The sequence below is a fragment of the Pseudoliparis swirei genome, chromosome 11 (genome assembly GCF_029220125.1).
Source record: "Pseudoliparis swirei isolate HS2019 ecotype Mariana Trench chromosome 11, NWPU_hadal_v1, whole genome shotgun sequence".
NCBI lineage: Eukaryota > Metazoa > Chordata > Actinopteri > Perciformes > Liparidae > Pseudoliparis > Pseudoliparis swirei.
In genome coordinates this window covers 25,236,782-25,250,605 of record NC_079398.1, presented here as the reverse complement: position 1 = coordinate 25,250,605, position 13,824 = coordinate 25,236,782, and the positions used below count along the sequence as shown (strand labels likewise).

General features: G+C 45.9%; 1 protein-coding gene across 8 annotated transcripts in view; it reads left to right on the top strand.

The window, feature by feature from the left end:
- Positions 1 to 2,351: 2,351 nt before the first annotated feature.
- meis2a (Meis homeobox 2a) overlaps positions 2,352 to 13,824 on the top strand; it is an 87,589-nt gene continuing 76,116 nt past the window's right edge. For 2 of the 8 annotated variants that reach the window (XM_056426079.1, XM_056426081.1), the window contains exons 1-6: positions 2,352 to 3,125; positions 3,560 to 3,786; positions 5,390 to 5,531; positions 5,825 to 5,875; positions 6,256 to 6,306; positions 6,799 to 6,948. In XM_056426079.1, coding sequence (XP_056282054.1) covers positions 3,114 to 3,125; positions 3,560 to 3,786; positions 5,390 to 5,531; positions 5,825 to 5,875; positions 6,256 to 6,306; positions 6,799 to 6,948 — 633 coding nt within the window. In that variant the 5' untranslated portion in view covers positions 2,352 to 3,113. Of the gene's footprint in view, positions 3,126 to 3,181; positions 3,404 to 3,559; positions 3,787 to 5,389; positions 5,532 to 5,824; positions 5,876 to 6,255; positions 6,307 to 6,798; positions 6,949 to 13,824 lie in introns of those variants that run through there. The other 6 variants (XM_056426083.1, XM_056426077.1, XM_056426080.1 and 3 more) reach the window with 6 other exon arrangements.

Here is a 13,824-nt window from a genome sequence, read left to right as displayed (position 1 = left end):
ATGTGACATGCAGTGGATCCTTCGCCTGCTGATTGTCCCTGTAGTGTTTTCCTTGAAATGGATCCTCTCCCCCCTAATGAATCCAAACGCAGCTGGCCATGTCCCACACGGACACCGAGAGCTTTAACCCTAAACTGACCTCAATTTGACACCACCAGATGAAATGTTACCGCCTGTTAATGCCATCCACAGATTTGTATTTTTATTTGTATTTTCAATATACGTGTGAGAGTTGTGCGTGCACCTGAAAAACGATCAGCACATAAAAGCCCAGATCTAAAACTCCCGTAAACGGTGTAATTGTCTGTGATCGGTGTCCTCCTGGAATAATCTGGTTTGTAAACGCGGTCAGGTTATAAACCGGGGAGTTTAAATTGGCACAGGTCTTGTTTATGAGGAAAATTAATTTTAATTACCTATTGAGTGAACGATGATTAAAATAAAATTAGAAAATTAAACACCGACTTGTGTAATGTCGCATCAAAAGCTGTTATTAAGCGAAATGAACCCATTTCGCCACCTAAATGTTGTTAATGATGATGTCTCGTGTTTATGGCTTCCATTAATTACTCAAATAAATAGTTCACAAAAGAAGGAGTTCGGAATTTCCACGTCGTTAGGAGTCGTTGCTGGAAGTTTTATAGGGAAGGACGTGTTTCTGTGGAGCCGCACATTGGACACGCATAATTAGCCTCTGCTATTTTCACACGCTCTTCTGGTGTTTACATCACTCTCCTCGGGGGCAAATCACATATTTCCACAATAAATGTGGCGAAGACCTGGAAGTATGTGTATAAAAATCGCTACAGCGTTTTGAGATTTTAGGATTCTCTACCGTTCGCGTTAGCGGCATATTTTCACATAAATGTGAGAATATATTCTATGTTTTGTAGTTGCAATATAGTCCGCCCTGGAAACGTCCCCTCACTGCGCCGTGGAGGGACGCGCGTTCACAACAAAGCGCAGACACAGTGTAAGGTGTGTGCTACTTACCACGGTTGTCCAAAGAAGGAAGTTGAGAAGAAGAAAAAAACCACACACAACGCCAAGCGTTACTGCACAAATCAATGTGAACGATAGTATTTAGCTCGTGAAAATATCAGTCTTCAATAGCAGAGTCTGCCGGTCTGGTTGTGTTTACAGAGTGGAGAGACTTGGAGACGGCGAATGCCTTGGCTCTCTGCGCGCGGCGCTGCAGCTCCTTCCCGGGGTGTTGCACGTTGAAATGTCCACACAGCCGTTTGTCAACCCTGCAGTCCTACACTTCCCACCCCCCTTTATGCCAACAAACATAACTGTTGTCACGGTTTCATTTATTGAATCGTTTTCCTTTAAAAAAAATCCCCCAGCTATTTCTGCAATCGACCTCAAGCAACTCTGTTTGGTATTTTGTTTGTTGGGAGTTTATTGACCCTCCAACGGTAGCCACAGCCCATCTCCCTGAGCGTGTGTCTACCTTAATCCTAACCTGTGAATAATTAATTTCCACCATCAAAAATGTCACGCAGCCATAAATGGAGCCTTTATGTGAGAACCTATCAATACAGCCATGATGCCATATTAGAATTGATGGAGATTCACATTAAAGGGGTTAGATGGCCTGCTTCTGTTTTGTGCGTAAAAGTGCTCGGGCTCCAAAAAGGGCTTCACTGCTATCGATGTCCGGAGCGTTGCTCCTCCTCTAAACTTCAATCTCCTCACATGATTGATGATCTCGGGGAGCTTTGATAATTGACTACTCTGAGGTAAGGCACGGATTTATATTAAGAGAGGGGATTGGACGAAAGAAACATACACCATTACTTTCTCCACAAAGCTTGTTTCCCCCTTTTGGAAAAGTTCATTCTGGGCTCATAGGGGTGCTCATGGCGATTAATTTGCAAAAACAAAAAGTGCAGAGCAATAATCAGATGTAAGATTAGGAGGTAATACGGAGAGATGAGGCACACAGTCTCATAATCACAAACGCATACAAAGTGAGCGTCACGTCCATATAATAAACTCTGCATGCATAAGTTGACCTGAAGATGCTTTATAATATAGTTCAAGTTATATCAATGAAGATGCATGGATGAAAGTTCAAAGGTGTACCTTTGGCTCATGCTACATTTTGTCGTGCGTAAAGGTGTTCACGCATCCTGCGTAAATCTGCTCTAAACCAACTTATTCATGGTGATTAATGTGGTTAAAGTCAGTCAGGGTTGTGTTTGATCTGCAGCCGAAGTGTCCGCGCTGGTAACCCTTCCTCATTCAGACTTCTTCTCTCTGCTGTCTTCTTCTTCTTCTTCTTTTAGCGAAGAGGAGTTGGGTGGGAGTGGGAGCTGTGTTGGTTTGGCTTTTTACCCCCAGTGTGCAGTTGAAGCCGTCCCCGTGCCTCGCATATACTCTGCATATCACACGATTTGGTCTCTCCTCTCTCTTTTCTGGAGCTGCTGTAGGACTGGCTATGGCCACCGCTACTTCCGGGATCCGTCATTTCATTCGCCCACCGCTCCGCGCTGCGAACTGACTCTGTTTCTATAAGCAAGCTAGCAGCCAACCTGCCAACACTCGCTGACACTCACTCATCTCAGTCTCGCCAGATAGACGAAATACCTACGGGGGAAAGAAAGGAGAGATCCGAATCGCAATCTCTTAATTTCGACTGCTTTTTCCTTCTTTTTTTTTTTACAGTGATAATAAAACCAGATAGCGATCTGGAGGCATTAAAGGAGACGCGGACTTGCGGGATGAAAACGGACTAAAAAGATTCGTCCTTCTCTTGAACATCATCACCAACCGTCATTCATTCATTACCTTGACAACCTCTGGCTTTGATTGACAGCTGGAGTGGCAAAAAGCCATGAGACACGACAGTTTAGTTACATGCAGGTTGTTGATGGGCCGATTGTAACCTTCACTTTGGCGCATTTTCCCTTTTTTTCCCGAGGAAAGAGGGAAAACAAGAACAATTGCAAAACTCCCTGATGCTACGATTTCAACTGAACCACACTGGCGAATAGGACAAGTCGCAAAGTTGGTTGAAAAAGGAATCTCGCCTCTAAATCACTTCCTAAACGGGACTGGGATATTAAATATACGACAGATTCAGGAGTTTACTGGAGCGCAGCCTGATGGCGCAACGGGTAGGTTTTAAATCTGCTACACTTACCTGCTCCAAGCCACTCGTATCGGTAACCTCGTGTCGGGCGGTGGCAAACTCACAAAGTATTCCTATCAAAGCTGCTATATTTGACGCTGTTGCAGCGCCCCTGCGCCTCACGCAAAGTGACAGCCCTCTCTCCGCCTGCGCCGACCAGCCTCCGCGACACTCGTGGATCAGCTTCACAGGGACTCCGAACCAATTCGCTCTTTTCACCCAGCAAGCTCGCTTTCGGGGAACAGCTCCGTTGTAATGTTTCTGGTAACGACAGACCCTTTATCAGATATAATATGTGCATACGGCCGCGGCGCATTTTGACGCTTATTCGATCTCCTTTGCGCGTATTCCAGCTGAGGCGGCATGCTTCTTTTTTGTTGTTGTACTTTTCACATTTGTTTGCTCTGATTCTGTTCCCAGTACGATGAGCTGGCCCACTACGGGGGGATGGACGGAGTCTCGGCGTCGATGTACGGGGACCCGCATGCTCCCCGGCCGCTTCCCCAGGTCCACCACCTGAACCACGGACCGCCGCTGCACGCCAGCCAGCACTACGGAGCCCACGCTCCTCACCCGAACGTTATGCCCGCCAGCATGGGCTCTGCTGTCAACGACGTTTTAAAGAGGGATAAGGATCAAATTTATGGGTAAGGTTTGCATGAACCAAACATGCGTGCAATATTTATTCCCCCCCCCTTAAGTTTTCAGCTTTTCTATTAGTGAGTTTTGGTGGACTTTCTCTCGCGCCACTAAATTCCCAAAGTGTTTTGTGCGGGATCGACCGCAATTTTTGGAGCTCCATTGTTGGTCCGGGGACTTTCGTCGAGGTGTAATTTTACACGCCTTGTCGAAGGCATCGTGACGCCTGTGCGAGGAAGAGTAAGCCTCGAGCTGGAAACGCGAGCTATAAAATAATATGGAAGCTGTCGGCGTCCAGTCCCAGCTCTGAAGTCACACACTACATGGAAATATAATTTTAAAAACACAACAACTATTTTTCAACATCCCAACAGTTGTTCCACGTTATAAAGGTGGCTTTAATATTACAGGCCACTATTGTTTGTTGATCCTCAAACTAGCCGTGACTCATTTAAACGTTGCCATCGCTGCCTGCAGAAAACTTCTTAAATGTTTTCAGATATCGTCTGCAGTCACACACACACACACACACACACACACACACACCTACACACACACACACACACACACACACACACACACACACACACACACACACACACACACACACGCACACACACCTACACACACACACGCACACACACACGCACGCACCGCGCGCTGCGACGCACCGGGTGTCTTTATAATTATACTTTCATCACATTATTCTCAAATAATGAAAGAAAACGTAATTTGACGTTGTTGCTAATGAATGCAAAACTTCCCCTACGCATTTTTTTTCCAGACGTCGCTCACTAAACACACCTCCACAGAAAGTGCTATAATCCACAGTGTATCATTATAATCTGGGGTGGAGTGCAGAGTAAATCCTCTTCATCTCTTTTACTCACGGAATAGTTTACCTTCATGTTTGTATACACTTACACGGAATTAAATCACATTAATTAAGACACTGAAGGCGGTTTAATGAAGCTAAACGGTTGTTCTAGAAATAGCATTTTATTCTGAAATTATAATTTAGCGTTTAAAATGCGTGTTGCTGACTGTTTACGTCGCTGTGTTGATAGAATAGTGGTTAACCTCTGCTTCACTTTAAAGCCATAGCTGTTGCCCCCCGGTGCTTCAGTGCGTCTGGAGTGGAACTGCTAAATTATTATTTAATGTCATGTATAATTTCTCTAAACTCCCCCTGACTGCTGCAGAGTGTCAGTCTGGTTTTTTTGTGGACTTCTCAGCCGTTTCGACTTTGCACTGCAAAAAATATCAATCGCGAATGTCGATTATTAACACATTGATTCTAAAAATCCTTATATTTCCCAAAACGAGGCGTAAAATATCCCAGATGAGTGCTTCCACCCGCGCGTTCAAGTCAAACCGCTTCCAGAAAACAACCTCGAATCCAGCTTGTATTGTTCTAGCTGTTGTCAGTCCTGTTTTCTAAAACGCGGTCACGTGTTTTCGGAGAGAAGTGTAAAACACACGCGGCGGGATGTAAAGTCAAATGTCTTCTGTGTGTACGAAGAGGCGCGTGAGGGCCGCGCAGCCGGCCGACCCGCGGGCTGCGCGCAGCCGGCGTGCTGCGTGTTCTCAGGCTGTGTTTCCCTCTTGCAGTCACCCGTTATTCCCGCTGCTCGCGCTGGTTTTTGAGAAGTGCGAGTTGGCGACGTGTACTCCTCGGGAGCCCGGCGTCGCGGGCGGCGACGTCTGCTCCTCGGACTCCTTCAATGAGGACATTGCAGTCTTTGCCAAACAGGTCAATTTTGAAATATAAAAAAAATAAATATTTGTGGATGTTGTGGCTGCGTCACGGCCCATATAGTTTTCTGCCTGCTTCTTATTTTTATTAGTATTATTATTAATATTTTTTTGCAGTTTACGTTTCCATTGATAAGCTGAGCCTTATGAATATGTTCACATAATTTCCACCTAACATAAACTCATTAATGATATTTTTTGTATTATCCGGTTACATTTGATGATATAAATAGACACTCATTACGCACATTTCATGCCAAACTAACTTTGACATTTGGTGTATTATTTTAGGTCCGAGCAGAAAAACCTTTATTTTCATCAAATCCAGAGTTGGACAATTTGGTAAGCGCACACTGTGACCTCTTGTCTCTCAATAATTGCTGCTCGATGCGGTTTTCCTGCCTCAGATGCTGTGGGGTGTCCGCAGCAGCACACAGTGCACATGTGATTTAAACTTCCGCACAGATGTCAGATCAGTTTGGAAGTGAAGCTGTGTGACCACATTTGCTGCTGTCAGTGCCCAGTTCTGCCCATCCGCTGACCCAGCTGACCAGTGATGACCAGAACTATAGCCTCCCTGTAGAGTCCAACACACGTAGCTCCTGCTGCTGCAGTGCACTCCACAGTTATGACGGGCATATTATCATACAAGTGAAAAGAAAAAAACATGAATCCTGAATTGTATGTGATATTAACTGTGTGTATGTTGCCCTCTTTTCCAGATGATACAAGCCATACAAGTATTACGATTTCACCTCTTGGAATTAGAAAAGGTAAATATTATAGGCCTATTGCTCTATATTTCCGACTTCTCTGATGGTAAACACCCTGTATAAATGCAGCTGGCATTATTCAAACGGCTTCAACCTAAAGCGCATGTGTTGCAGTTATTAGCAGATATAAAATAAAAACACACCGGCATGTTTTTGGGAGAAAGTTTTTAATTTTCATAAAATATGTTTTTTAATTTTTTTAATTTGTTACCAACTGTCGTGTGCACATTGATACGCAGCAGTGTCTCTGGTCACGTCGCACATATCGATCCGCAGATTTAGTTTCAATCCTCATTACCGCCAGCTTCCAGCGGCCTGTTTATCTGCTTGGCGGTCAACTTGTTGCTCGAGTCTCAGGAGAATAATAAGCCCGGCAACAATTCCACTATTGCTTCCTCGACGCCGATATGCTCCTTAATTGGAGTTATTGTTGGACTGGCTGCAGCGTTTCCCCATCCTGACAACTAAAATGTGCTTTCTTCCCTTTTATAGGTGCACGAGCTCTGCGACAATTTTTGCCACCGGTACATCAGTTGTTTGAAAGGAAAAATGCCAATAGACCTAGTTATTGACGAACGGGATGGCAACTCAAAATCAGACCACGAAGAGCTCTCGGGATCGTCGACTAACCTCGCAGATCACGTAAGTTCACAGCGTTACGTTCATGTGTGTGTGTGTGTGTGTGTGTGTGTGTGTGTGTGTGTGTGTGTGTGTGTGTGTGTGTGTGTGTGTGTGTGTGTGTGCGTGCGGGGTTCTGTCCGCGTCTCCGCTGCGAGGAAACCACCGCGTGTCTCTTCCTGTAGACAATGCGTGTGCGTATGCTCGGCTGCTGCTGGAATAAAGTGACGCGTTTGATGTGCGTCCTAACGGCCTCTCCGGGCTGCACTGAGCTCGGTGTTCGACCCTGCTAGGCCGCCAGTAAACAGAGCATGCGCAGTTCTGCAAGGGAAATGTGCCGATCGATGCTCTAAGGTCAAAAGCTAGATGTGATACAATAGACTGAGTTATTGTTTTAGTCTTTTGATTAGGGGCAGTCATGTGTGCATAATGCGTCCGCGCTCGAGGTATGTGTGTGTGTGTGTGTGTTTGTGTGCGCGCTAGTGCATTAAGGGGTGCGTGTGCGCGTGTGCAAATCGCTGCCGTGCATTATAGAGTTGGAAAAAAAAGAACGTGAAGCAATTATCTGTTCCGCAGGTTTAATGCTAAAGCAGGGTATCAGCGCTAAGCTGTAGCTTTAGGCCAATATTTAAAAAGAAAGGGGCTTTCTATCGGGGCTGTGGGAGCGGGATAGGGCCTCTGCGTAAAGCTGTGGATTTTGCTGCAGAGGTGGAGAAAGTGGCAGCCGATTGAAATAGATCTCAGAGCTACAGGCTTAACATCAATGCCAAGTTCACAAGGCATCTGCTGGTTCGTCTGGAGGCCTCCGTTGCTGGTGATGTTAATGTGTTTAATTGTTTCGTATTGATTGCCGTGCGGGTTTGCTCTGCAGTGTCGTTCTCCTCTTCTCCCCCTTTCATGGCCGGAGGCTCCATAATGCTGAATTCAATTATATGCACCTGAAGTACAGTAGCTTTAAATTGGAAGATCGATTCTCTGGTTTAAATCGTGCATTTTCGGTGTAATATTCACAGGCTCCGCCCGCGGTATGGATCGAGTTGACGCTGTTATTGAGCGGATATCTGTGAATGATTGCGTCGTGTTGGGAGACAGCTGATGTGTTGCTGTCGAGAAAAAAGGAAAGAAGAAAAGAGCGGGCTGCTGCAAGTTAGTGACTAGTTCACATATCTGTGCTGCACAAGGCCAGGCCGATGAGGAATTAAAGCGGATTGAAGTGTTATGCAAAGTCACCGCGCTGCATCTGTTGGGTCTGGCTGCGGGCCGAATGGCGCAGGATTCCCTGTGAAAGCCCGTCGCGTGCACACGGCCACGCGGCGCGGCCCCGCAAGCTTCACACGTGATTGGGCCGAAGATGCCGACGTTGGTTTGAGAAACGGTCAACACGGCAATATGTGGCCCTCCGACACAAGTGTAGGAATGAGGCATCATGCTGTTGTTTGTGTTGTAGAGATTAGATCAGCCTGTTTAGCTCATGGCAGATGGTTGATCCTCCAGCCAGTTGCCAACGGGGCCTCAGTGCCGACACCAGCTTTGTCATCAGGCCACTTGTGAGAAATATTTTGATAATTAAAAAATTAGGTATGCCAATAAAGCAAATCAGGAACAGCAATAAACAAAGAAGGCTGCACGACAAGCCATTTATCTTGGAGCCATTTGGACTGACCACCTCATTAGCTATTTCACTTTTGAGGGATTTATTTAACTTCTGGGGCACCAGTGAACTTTTTGTTATACTGCTGGCCTGAAGTTGATAAAAGCAGAACATTTGTTCTTCTCTGTCTGAGCTGAGAGTGATTTTAATCATGGCTGAGTATGGAAACATACACTCTCCAGCTAATAGTTATTTTTTCATGATCCAGAATGCAGTGTTCTTACCCATTGTGACAGCATGCATTCAGTCATGAGGCTACACAACAAGAACTGTTGAAGTGGACATGTCAACAGTGCAGTTATGATCCAAAAACGTTTTAGTAAATCGTTCACTTCCTCAGCTGTAATGACCATATCTGATTGAAAGAGGTCCAGCTTTAGCATGTTTAAAATGTGTTTTGAATATTGGAAACAATGCACAACAATGCATTTGGCTTGCCACTGCACGGGAAGCAACGTCTATCTTCTTGGCTTTATTTATTCATCCATTTGTATTTGGCTCTATTTTATTATTAATTTTTGTCCTCGCTTCTCATTGAGGAGAAACATGCGGGTTGATAGTTAGATATGCTAATTTATTTAGTGAGACTCTCCCACGTCCATTTCCTTTGCTTTGATATGCATTTTTAATATATAGCCCTGGGCTACATCTCATTTGGTGAAAGGTGGTTTTTCTGGAGATGATGAGGCTCTTCACTGGGAAGGAGGCGCATGTTGAGCTGGTTTGTTTGCATGTGTGTGTGTGTGTGTGTTTACTTCCTTTAAAAAAATAAAGTGTTTTCTTTCTTTCTGTTACTTCTTGCCGTTTCCCTCCACTTCATACCTGACAGCAGAGCATTAGAAGCACAGATTTATTCACACTTGAATGCAGCATTGTCTTGGAGATGATGGGATTATGGGAGAGAGCGGATGAGGCCTTTGCTGACACCGTTTCCTCATTGGCTTGCGGTGACTATCTCAACCATGTAGCCCACCCAAGGCTTCCCGACTCATCGCCCCGCCTCAGATCAACCCATCCCAATTAAAAGAAAGAGAAAAAAAGATATTGTATTCCACATGAAGGGTGATGGGGAGGAAAGAGAGGAAGCACAGAGCAGTGTCGATCTGTAAACGGTGATGCAGTGTGTGTGTGTGCGCTTGTCAATGGTTCTCTCTTGTCTTTTAATTAATGAATAACATTTCTGTCTCTTCTGTGCTACATCCAATTAGGGAGGCAAATAGAATTAACAGTGTCTGAATATTATCTGTTCTAATGAATTAGCCTTTGTGTCTTCCTGTGCTATTGTAAGTAAAGCTTACATTTTAGCACAAGGCTTTTCATTTCCTCCATGCATATGCATTACGCTTTTGAAACTCTCTTTGATTTTCTGCAGAGTTTCAGGTTAGTTCTAGAGGAGCTGTGTAGGATTTGCAGGTCTCCGCTCTTTGTTCTGGAGAGCCTTCCTCGCGGAGCGATCGTAGTGTCGAGGTTACGGTGAAGCTTATCTTCACCCTGCATGTCGGGAAAGGAGGAAAAAAGAAGCTTTCCATGAACCGTGGAATGTCTCAGTTTTGGAGGTGTTCTAATTCAACTAGCTTTGTTCTCCTCGGGGACGACTGCGTTTGGTCTCTCCTCCCCTTCTCGTGAAAACAGTGCAGCGTTGACTTGGACCGCTCTGTCTGTTCCACACATTGTTTTGTGATGGTGGGATGTCTGGCCTTACATTTCCTATTTGATTAGTGTTCAGGGGCCGGGCCCCGTTGGCAGGCATATCTAATCATCGCTACCGCGGCTGGAGAGAGAGGCTGGGCTCACTTGTTGAGGCTCCCACACTCCCTTCCTTCAGCAGCTGTACATGACTGCAATGAAGAGGGACGCTGTGCAGCCATTGAGGAGCATTTCAGGATAAGATGCCTGCATGTTGTCTTGAGTTGCAACCTGCAGATGATGTACACACAGCACTTCACTAGAATAGTTCTGCCATAGTGTCTCTATTTAAAAGGTAATAATTAACAAAGATAATAATATTCAGGTCAACAAAACAAACCGAGAGTTGTTGGCATCATAACGTCAGAGTTGTTTTAGATTGTGTGATACAGGTGGTAGAGTGTATATTTACATGCTTACATATTTTAGGGTTATTTGCTACACGGATTAACTGAAAGTGGAAATATCCACTTTGACTTGTGTGTTTTATATTTATGCCATTTCACATTTTGGATTTGCCACTTCACTCCAGTGAAAAGGGTTGTTTTTGCGCCAGAGAAAGTTTTGAAGCATAGATACAATCACTTAATCCCAGATGTCTGTTAAAACATGTTCAAGGTGAATGATTGTCTGCTAAATGGAGGACTCTTTATATTCTGGATAATTGAGGGTGTTGTAAATACTCAGTGTTTCAATAGAGGGGCACCTCCACTTTTCCAAACAGGCTGTGTATAATTATGTGCTCAGAATGTGTGCTTTTCTGTGTTTATGCTGCGTAGCAAGATGCATCTTGAAATGTCAGCTGGCTTTGAGATTTACGGCCCTGGATGTTTCTGTCAGCGATTCTGTCCATATTCTACACAGGATTCCTCTCGTTGCCCTTTGCAACACGCACACCGTGACACACACAAGGACGAGGCGCGCTCGCCTCGCGCCGCCACTACGCCAACACATTTCTTCCCTTTCCGGCGGGTACCGGGGGAATTCGAGGGGAATTCAATGATTCCGCTAAATCAATTTTATTTGAAATTCCTAGGGATGTAGGCAGAGTGCAGGCGGGGAAGTGAGATTGCGCCAGGCAGGTGTTTGTAAATGAGAAACAGGGGAGAGGAGCGAGGAGGCGGCAGCGTGCTCCGCTCTCCTGTGGCCGACTCCACTCCAGGCCGGCTCCCATATTGTCTCCTGCTTTTATATTAATTACTACTTGTATTATCAGCTGCCAGTTGCTAACCCCGGCAAATAGAAACGGATGTCCCTAGAGACCACACTTCTTTTGTATCTTATTCTCTATCTAGTCTTATTGTCTGTGTGTGTGTGTGTGTGTGTGTGTGTGTGTGTGTGTGTGTGTGTGTCTGTGTGTGTGTGTGTGTCTGTGTGTGTGTGCTTGTGTCCTCCTCCTGGTAATGCTGCTCTTCAACACAATTAGTGAAGAGCTTGGAGTGAACCATGTTTGACTCATTACGCCCGGCTTCAGGGAATATTCACATGTGCTAGAGGCCGTCTTCTCTTTCTGCTTCTTCCTCTATTTTCTGATTTCTTTCCCGAGGATTTGTTGTGTAGGTTGAAGGAGACTGTTTGGGTGACGTGATTTTTATTTTTCCTCCAACTTGTTTGAACTTCATCAGACCCACGAGGGTTGTGACAAAATGGTTGTGTGTGTTTGTGTTGTGCGGTGTCTGTTGATGCAGCCTCCTTAGCTCACAGAGGCCCACTCAATTATTCATAAGGAGGAAAGGCTGTTGCTTTTGTCGCCCTTGTTGAGCATGGGAAGTTAATGCTGTGGTTGTGATATTTGTTGTCTTGTTTTGCAGAGAGGGTTCTACATGAGAGGTTACTTCAGGTATTAAAAGAGGAGCGTGTGCTTCATTAAAGATGTGTGCACTCGGCGTTGTGTCCTCGGTATTATTATTATTAGGTCACACAAAGTGCTGAGCTCTGCTTTTTTCCCAATAAGAAAGAAACTAACAAAGCATTATCTCCATCCCTGAATACAGGCCCATTAAACCCACAGGGTAGCAAATCACAGCAAAATATCATTCCCTTTTACACCATTAGCCGACGTGTCTTTGAATTTAATTTAGTGCTAGCACCATTAAAAATGACATATTACTCTGCAATGATAGCTAAATTAAGTCCTATCGATTCAGCTGTTGCATTAAAACTGTGCTGTGGCCATAGCTGGCAAGTGTTTGAGAGAGAGAGAGAACAAGAGAGCGAGAGTGTCTGAGAGCAGCGAGCTTCTCCAGGTCTGTTTGGTATCTCCTGGCAGCGTGTCTCACTGTGAGGAAGTAGAACCGCTCATTTTCTTCTCTTGGAACAACAACAGCCGGTCGAGAGCACCTAAATATATGATACACTCTGGCAGTCTGGGACGTTTACCTCCTTCCTACCCAGTTCGACAGAGGGTTGATGGGCTTTTCCCACATTAGTGATTTTACTCGGCGTATGCTGTGTTGTGACTACCAGGCCCTCGTGATGTATGAAGCACACCATGTGTTGATCAGTGAACACATGACAATCATGCATCCCCCTCAGAGCGGGGACACCTCCCCTGCGCTCACTCTGGAGGTCTAAAACCCACGCATGGGCCATTGTTCAGCCTTTCTTCGTGGCCCTCTTCTCCGAGCTCTTTATCTGATTGCCATCCGGCGAACAGCTGACGCTGAGAGCGCCTGGAGTGGGGCGGAGGGTCTGAAGGGCCTTGTGTGTTTCTGTCTGCTGTTTTCAGCTCCGAGCTGTTTGAGAACACAGCCCTCCTTCCCCAAAAAACGTAGCAGATAAAAGGGCCTCGCTCACAGGCAGCAGCAGCCTCGCCTCCGCGGCAGAACAAGCAGCACATCGGACACCCAGGGGAGCTCGGCAGCCGCTTGTCTTTATCCTCCGTTTCCCTGCAAACCTCCACGAGTCTCCAGGCACTCGTCTGTCTGTCCTCCCCAGTACAGCTCACTCTGACTGGGGCCCAGAGCAGGCGGCGGCTCCTCTCTGGCAGGAGCTGAGGGAACGAAGTTCATCAGGAACTGAAGTTAGACAAAATGGTAAAAAACGGTCTCTTTCTTGGAATATTCTGTGGCGTGTGCATTCCCCCGCCTCTGCTGCTTTTGTTTGTATGTATGTGTGTTGATGTGTGTTTTGAGAAAGGAATAGAAACCCCAGCGGGAACTGAGAAGTGGGCTGAGGTCTGTGGGAAGCCTCGGTGCAGGCCTGTTTGTTTGCCTTGGGCTCGGCTCAAGGGGCGCTTCTCTCGGCCCAGACGGCGGTGGGCTTACGTTCGCCAACCTTTTGTCGTCATGCTCAGGTGACAGATTACATTGGGTAAGACGAGCTGCATCAACGCTGTGAGAGACTGTTGGGAGTGTGCTGTGTGCTCCAGCCTCGGAGATGACGTGATCCGTCTGTCCTCTGCTGAGGAAGTTCCAGCTCCAGCCGGCCTTCATGTGGCCTGATAAAGCCTTTCCTGTTCAGTAGAGACCCTGTTTCCCCGTGTGCAGGGCAGTGGGAATGACCAGGAAGGAGAAGGAGAGAAAATAATCTGTGGATACAGGGAAGGAAAAACAAAAGACGCC